The sequence below is a fragment of the Miscanthus floridulus genome, chromosome 7 (assembly GCF_019320115.1).
Source record: "Miscanthus floridulus cultivar M001 chromosome 7, ASM1932011v1, whole genome shotgun sequence".
Lineage (NCBI taxonomy): Eukaryota > Viridiplantae > Streptophyta > Magnoliopsida > Poales > Poaceae > Miscanthus > Miscanthus floridulus.
In genome coordinates, this window is record NC_089586.1 from 15,238,228 (window position 1) to 15,245,990 (window position 7,763).

The 7,763-nt window shown below is 45.5% G+C and overlaps 1 protein-coding gene across 2 annotated transcripts; it reads right to left on the reverse strand.

The window, feature by feature from the left end:
• Positions 1-891: 891 nt before the first annotated feature.
• On the reverse strand, positions 892-6,962 carry LOC136462659 (uncharacterized). Of its 2 annotated transcripts, XM_066461726.1 has the most exons (7): positions 6,774-6,962; positions 6,592-6,677; positions 2,184-2,309; positions 1,839-1,970; positions 1,488-1,643; positions 1,318-1,397; positions 892-1,244 (listed from the first exon to the last, which is right to left on the reverse strand). In XM_066461726.1, exons 2-7 carry the CDS (start codon positions 6,634-6,636, stop codon positions 1,136-1,138), a joined length of 648 nt encoding a protein of 215 aa, XP_066317823.1. In that variant the 5' UTR covers positions 6,637-6,677; positions 6,774-6,962; the 3' UTR covers positions 892-1,135. The 2 variants fall into 2 exon arrangements, with proteins under 2 accessions (XP_066317823.1, XP_066317824.1); XM_066461727.1 differs by having other exon boundaries at positions 1,839-1,961; positions 6,592-6,962.
• Positions 6,963-7,763: the final 801 nt, after the last annotated feature.

The window sequence follows — 7,763 nt, forward strand, 5'->3', positions numbered from 1 at the left end:
TTCTTGAGTCCACCCGAGCCACCAGAGACATCACACTCAATGACATCCGACGAACAGCAACGCTTGCCGCGGTTTCGACCCCGCGACACCAGGCTATCGCACGCTCGCTCACGCATCGGTCGCCCGAAGTTTCCCACGCTCACACGTGCGTGCGGTGGACCTAGTCCTGCCCTCCCTCGCGCGCTCTATCCCCCTTCCCGCTGTGAGCCAATCGTACATGCAAGAGCAAGAAGGAAACTACTATATTTTGATTGATTGATCCGGCCAATCCCGTCATCAGCGCCCTCAGGATCAATCACACGAGGATTACATCATGCGATCACCTTCGCACTGCCAGTTACACAACCGTCCTCCCTATCGCACACCTCACCCTCGTGCGCAGCCCTCACCACTTGCCCTTGCACGCCGCCCTCACCTGCTCGCCACTCGTCTTCGACTTTGCTCGTCGCGGCCGTCACCATCACGTTGTCCACACTGACCTGCTTCCTCGTCCTCAGGCCGCCGAGCTTGACTCCCCCCTCGCCGCGATAGTGGAGAGGCAGCATCAACGGATCGTGCACCGCCTATGTTTCAAACTTTCAATCCAGGTTTTCCCTCCCTACTGTTCATGGTGAAACAGTACCGTTCGTCTTCCTGGTCTGGTTCAAGGCACGCGGGTGGTTCAGGGGATTAGTTTGACACATACGAGGTAGTTTGCTACTTAACTAAACCTTCTCCAAATTCAGCTTGTTTGAAACATACGTGGCAGCCATCAGCCACTAGGTGAAGGAGCACCATGATCACAGACCAGAGGTGTATTCTTGCCATTCGTCCTCGTCGTGGATGGAATTACACGGTCAACATCTTTTTTTATCAAAGGCTTATAGCCCAGCTTATATTGAAAGAGGAAAGTACTGCTGGAGTACCAGCTTAGAAAGAAGCAACCTAACAAAAAAAAGACACCCTAAACCTCTAAACCACTCTAGAAAAACTCTCAACATCCACCCCAAACAGACCACGAAAGAGAGAAACTTCATTACACAGTCAACATCGGTGTCTATGGTTCTCTCTCTCTCTCTCTTCACCACAAAACAAGAATCATAAGTCATATTATTTAAAAACAAAAGGGAATATGGGAGAGCAGCTTGGCCGGCAGTCATCCGCCCCTCTTGACATGGAGAACAACAAAAAACACCGCTCCAAGTACTACTGCGGCAATGGCAGTCGTTTTCACCACATTGTATTGTGTTTGTTGCACTTTTCCGCTGTAATACAAATATTAGTACATATAAGAAACCAAAATATAGATAATGAGCATCAAATATTCAAAAGGCTTACATTAAATCGTCTTGAAACTTAAGATTCTTTTCTTCTAAAACTTTAGTTCCTTCTTGACCGACTGCTGCCCTTTTCGGACACTAGAAACATAATCAAATTAATATTATAAACAAAATCCAAAATCCAAAATTTTTAAACAGGAAAGAATTTTGAGTTTTTTTGTACTGTACCTCTTCCTTTAGATACACAACATCGACCATTACACCAGCCTTCAATTCCTCTGATCGATGTCGCAGTTTTCTTATGCATTCATCAACATGTATGCCATGATTTGCTAGCTTAGTCCCAAATTCCACTGTTTGCTTACTGACTATAGTTTCTAAGTCCTGCAAATTATATGAAATATATTGATTCACAGCTAAAAGAAGCAGAAAATATCTAATCAAATATTTTGTTTGTCTAACTTCTACCCCAAACTAGAATACCGCTTAAACCATTACCTCCAACAGTCAACTAGTGCAATTTGTAACATTGGGACAAAGAATTGTAATACTGAAGCCAGGGATATCTTTGATATTCACCTTGTGTGTCTGGTCCTTCAGCAGTTGTTTCTCAGCCTCTGCCTTCTCAAGTTGGTCCTTAAGTTCCTTGATCTCTTTCTTGGACTGCTCCAGCTGGTCCTTGAGACAGTTCTCATTCTCAGCCTGGGAGAACTGAAAATTATTTAAGGCGAGTACAATCAATGAAATATAAGCCCATGTTCACTCAGTAATCTAAACAGCAGAATAACACATCTCAATAACTACTGAACTACCTCTAGTCATGGCTCAATACAGCACAAAATTTGAAAGATATAATGACTACGACAAAATATATCATAGTGAACAGAATTTTCTCAATAAACTATGGATGTCTTTGATATTCACCTTGTGGATCTGGTTCTTCAGCAGTTGTTTCTCTGACTCTGCCTTCTCAAGTTGGTCCTTAAGTTGCTTCATCTCTTTCCTGGACTGCTCAAGCTGGTCCTTGAGACTGTTCTTCTCATTCTCAGCCTGGGAGAACAGAAAATTATTGAAGGTAAGTACAATTGATCAAATATAAGCCCATGTTCACTCCGTAATCTAAACAACACAATAACACATCTCAATGACTACTGAACTGCCTCTAGTCAAGACTCAATACAGCATGAAATTCGGAAGACATAATGACTAAGACAATTCATTGCTGCCCCATGAGGCAGGTGCAGCGGACCTCTCTGGGAACACTTCTCAGAATGTTGTGTTAAGAACGACTTCCCCAAGGACGGAGTTTATCTCTAAAGTAACCAAACCAGTGAGCACCATCATACCTTCTCCTTCTCCAATCCCAAAACGAAGACAAAAAATCCTGCCATCCAACTTTGTGCCGAGGAGGAGTCGTCGTGTTGCAAAACTTCCCCCGGCATCAGATTCTAAGGCGGCACCCTCAGTTTGCAGGCAACTGGGTTTTGTAGATGGTGTTGAGAAGGTGTCGACCGATTCTTTGGAGCATTACGCTCGTACTTCATCCGTTATGTCGTGAGCATGTAAAGGCATCAGCAGCCCTGTTTGGCTGGAGTGCACCCCCTTGCGACAAGGTGCGTCTGGCGGATAGCATCTCTGACAGCCGATTTTTGGCCTAGCTGTTTCTTGGTCTTGACTGGTCGTTCTTCCTTACTTTTAATCAATGGGGCCGATTAATTTCTTGATATGGAATGCACGTGGTCTCAATGATAAAGCGCGCCGTGATGTGGTTCGTCAAGTGGTTCAGTCTTGTCAATCAACATTGGTTTGCCTACATGAAACGAAACTGGCACATATTTCTCATCGGGACGTACTATCTATTCTGGGTCAAGATTTTGGCTCCTTTATCCATCTCCCTGCTCAAGAAACGAGGGGTGGAATTCTGGTGGCCTGGCGCGATGGTTCTTTGTCTGCTGAATGTCATCGAGTTCATCGTCATTCGGTCTCAGTAAAATTCCAGGCGGATGGTGAGCAAGCTTGGTGGTTTTCTGGGGTTTATGGGCCTCACTTGGATGTTGAGAAACCAGCATTTCTTGAAGAGCTACGAGAGGTTAGGAGTCACTGTGCTGGTCCTTGGATGTTAGCCGGTGATTTCAACATGATTTACAGCTCCGAAGACAAGAATAATGACAATGTGAACAGGGCAATGATGGGGCGGTTTCGCCGTTTCGTTAATGATTTGGAATTGAAAGAGATACCTTTGCTGGGTCGGAGATATACATGGTCTAATGAGCGAGAGTCCCCTACGCTTGTCAAACTTGACAGAGTACTTTGCACTGCAGATTGGGAAGATATGTATCCAGATTGTATTCTTCAGAGTCATGCAACCGAGATGTCTGATCATTGTCCTCTTGTGCTTGGTCTTAATGATAGTATCAAGGGAAAGAAGCGGTTCCTTTTTGAAAGCTACTGGATACAGTTTCCAGATTTTCTGGACACGGTGCAAACTCTTGGGCTGAACCAGTCCGAGTCGCGTGTCCACTGGAGCGTATTTCCATCAAATTGAAGAGGCTTACACGCGTTTTGCAATCTTGGAGCGCAAAGAAGGTTGGCCACATAAAAACACAGCTAGCTCTAGCACGTGAGGTGCTGCACAGGCTAGAAATGGCGCAAGACCATCAGTTATTAATGCCAGACGAGGATTGGCTTAGAAGGGAATTAAAGCGACATTGTTTGAAGCTAGCTTCCTTGGAAAGAACCATGGCAAGGCTCCGCTCCCGGGTTAGATACCTCAGAGATGGTGATGCAAATACCTCCTTTTTTCATAAGCAGGCTGCATTCCGAAAAAGAAAGAATTTTATTCCAAAGCTTATTGATGGTGACAGCGTGGCTACAGCCCAAGAAGACAAGCACAAGATCATGTATGATTTTTATGAGAATCTACTTGGCACGGCTTCAAACAGGTCACTGTCCTTGGACTTGGAGGTTTTTCACAGGGAGCGTATGGATTTATCTGCACTTGACAATCCGATAACGGAGGAGGAAGTTTGGGAAACGATTAAAACTCTACCAGCTGAGAGAGCTCCGGGTCCAGACGGTTACACTGGCAGGTTTTACAAGGCGTGCTGGTCGGTGATTAAGGCAGATTTCATGGCTGCTATTATCACACTGCAGCAGGGGGGATGCTAGGTGTCTTGGTCTCCTCAATGCACCCTATATCACCTTGATTCCGAAGAAGTCTGATGCTGCAATGGCCAAAGATTTTCGCCCGATCAGCTTGGTACATAGCTTTGTGAAATTAGTAACTAAGGTTCTTGCTAATCGCTTGGCACCACTCATGGATTCTATGATAGCAACGAACCAGAGCGCATTCATTCAAGGGAGATGTATTCATGATAACTTCATGTTGGTTCAGCAAAGCGTCAAAGTCTTACACTGACAGAAGGTTCCTAGCCTTTTTCTCAAGCTTGATATCTCCAAAGCCTTCGATTCAGTATCTTGGTTTTCCTTATTGGAAGTGTTGAGACATCTGGGCTTTGGTATGGCTTGGTGCAGTTTGGTCTCGAATTTATTATCAACCTCCTCTACTCGCATTCTCCTGAATGGCGAACCAGGGCAGCTTATACAACATCAACGAGGGCTGCGACAGGGGGATCCCCTCTCCCCCATGCTCTTTATAATTGTCATGGATGTACTCAATAGCTTGTTTGTGAAGGCAGGAAGTGAGGGGCTCTTGCAACCTCTATCTCAACGTGTCTCTGGGCAAAGGTTTTCTCTGTATGCAGATGATATCGCTTTATTTATTAAGCCAGTTGAGGAGGAGCTGCAGATTACAAAGGATATTCTCAGGATTTTTGGCAGTGCTTCTGGGTTGCAAACTAATCTTCAGAAAAGTAGTATCATACCCATTCGTTGCGAGGAACCTGCCTTGACAAGTATCAATAGTATTCTGCCCTGCTCTATATCAGAATTTCCATGTACGTATTTGGGGCTGCCACTGTCAAACAAGAAACTTCGGAAGTCTGGTCTTATGCCTTGGGTTGAAAAAATTGCAGATAAGCTCCCAGGTTGGAAGGCGTCACTCTTGAGCAGGGCAGGGCGTGCCACCATGGTCCGCTTTGTCCTCTCTGCCATACCTGTGTATCTACTGATAGCTCTAAACGTCCCCAAATGGTTCATCAAGGTGATAGATAAGTTCAGAAAGGGATTTCTTTGGAAAGGACAGGCTCAAGCTAATGGGGGATGTTGCCTAGTTGCCTGGGTGAAGGTAATCAGACCATTTGATCTTGGTGGACTTGGTATTCCTAACTTGGAGGTCATGGCCTGAGCATTACAGTTGAGGTGGCAGTGGTTTAAAAAGACTAGAGCTGATCGTCCACGGACTGATTTGGAGCTCCCGTCTCACCTGAATTCTTTAGCGCTCTTCGCCATCGCGATTATCGCAGAAGTGGGTATCAGACCATTTTTATGCCTGTGGTACTTGTGTTCTTTGCTTCGAGAATAACTAGTCTCGTGAACTGTTTCCCTTTCAATCAAACTTCATTATAAACAGGATATGTTGTAGAATGTTGCCAATTAATGCCTCCATTCTAAATTATAAGACGTCTTGCCTTTTCTAGATACATAGCTTTTGCTATGTACTTAGATATACACTATGTCTACATACATAACTAAAGGAAATGTACCTAGAAAAGTCAAGACGTATTATAATTGGGGGGGGGGGGGGGGGGGGGGGGGGGGGGGGGGGGGGGGGCAGTATTAAACTCAATTAGGATACTGTGAGACATTTTCTCGATGGACCTTGAACCCTGAGATGTTTCTAAGATGATCCTGTTAGGTTGTTGGAATCCTCAATTGACTAAGCAAAGTATTGGTTGGTGCAAAACATGGCGGAAGTACATTTTGGACAGCTTTTCTGGTCAGAAATATCACAAACTTCCAAAGGAAGTGAAATCCTATCTTGGGACAGTTTGGGCAATCCACAATGACAGTATATCTAGCTAAAACAGTATGCTATACTGAACCAAATTAAAAAAAAAATACAACACCACATAACATTCCTTTTACATACTAGATTTCATTAGTGCAGATCTGCCAGCTGCAGCACAACTAATGAATAACAACTTTTCAGTTCAATTTGAATGGCTAGACTCTAAAGCAAGTCTGCAAACCATGATACACGCCAAGGCATAGGTGAGAATTAATTCAATTGCCCATTCTTAGTAATCTAAATGACACTGTGATGTATCTCAGTTGACTTCTAATATTCCAATGGACCAACAATCGACTGAGACAAAAAGAATCTAGTGATACGTTTGTGACATGGTTAAGAGTTAAAAGCAAAAAAAAATACCAGGCCAGGGTGTGCACTGCTCTCCATGGGCAACCCATCCATCATCGTTGGGTCATCGTTGGGTCCTCTAGGCGCTTATCCTCATCCTGAGCCCGCTCGTGCAACGATCAGATCCGTACGAGAGCGGAAATTCAAGTAGGAGAAAGTTTGGTTAGGGTTTGGGAGAGGCGGAGTGCGCATACCTTAAGGGTATTCTCCATACTCCCCTTCGTTGGGTCGTCACTGAGCAAACGCCGCCATCCGCCGGCCGCCGTGGCTGCAGAGGTCGGCCGGAGGCGCGCGGGGAGGGAGGCGAGCGCTGATCGGGTCGCCATGGCTCTGGCGTGGTCTCGCCGCCTTGCGCCACTGCTCGCCACCTGGGGTTTTGAGGGGAGGCCGGGAAGTGTGAGTGGTGGGGTCCTGGTGTGGTTAGCGTGGGTTGGCACTTGGCACTGGAGATTTTTTTTTATTATTTTTAACACTTTTTTAAACTAATTTTAAATTTAACACTGTTTTTTTTTTTCAAAACTAACGTCTGTGCCACGCCATGCATGGTGATGCGGCAGAAGAATGACATAGCGACGACCGAAACTGCTGATCGGTGACGTGGCAGGATCTGCCGCGCCACCGATCTTGACGCGGCGCCGCCGCGCCACGTCACACGGCGCGGCCACCTTTGACATCGAGAGACGGATGGCCCATGCTTCCATAGAAATAATCTGACAATTCTGTTGCTTGTGTCACTCGATTTTTTTGGCCGTCCGATCGCGGGGCTCACACACCATGCCGCGCTCCCCTCCGACACGGGACGGGACTGGATGGGGCGCTGCAGAGCGGTGAGACAGTGGAGAGGGTGGAGATGGCGTGCATGGCGGTCGGGCGCCTCGATTTTGCGGGCGGTGCTGTGTGCTGCGGTGTACTAGTACTGCTATTCTGTTTTGGGATGCATGCTGTGCGCCTCATTTTTTTTCTGTCCCAAACCAAGTGGCTGTTTAGTTGCACCTTATTTTGCAAAAATTTTCAAGATTCCTCATCACATCGAATCTTTGGACGTATGCATGAAGTATTAAATATAAATAAAAAAATAAAATTAATTACACAGTTTAGACGAAATTCACGAGACGAATCTTTTAAGACTAATTAGATTATGATTGGACACTAATTGCCAAATAACAACGAAAGTGCTACAGTGT

What these genes read in the sequence shown, in the direction of transcription:
- LOC136462659 (XM_066461726.1), bottom strand. Translation starts at nt 6,636, where the DNA reads ATGATGGATGGGTTGCCCATGGAGAGCAGTGCACACCCTGGCCTG. An exon ending in TTGTGTATCTAAAGGAAGAG is followed by an intron (nt 1,398 to 1,487) that starts GTACAGTACAAA and finishes TTATGTTTCTAG; the next exon opens with TGTCCGAAAAGGGCAGCAGT. An exon ending in AAGTTTCAAGACGATTTAAT is followed by an intron (nt 1,245 to 1,317) that starts GTAAGCCTTTTG and finishes TTTGTATTACAG; the next exon opens with CGGAAAAGTGCAACAAACAC.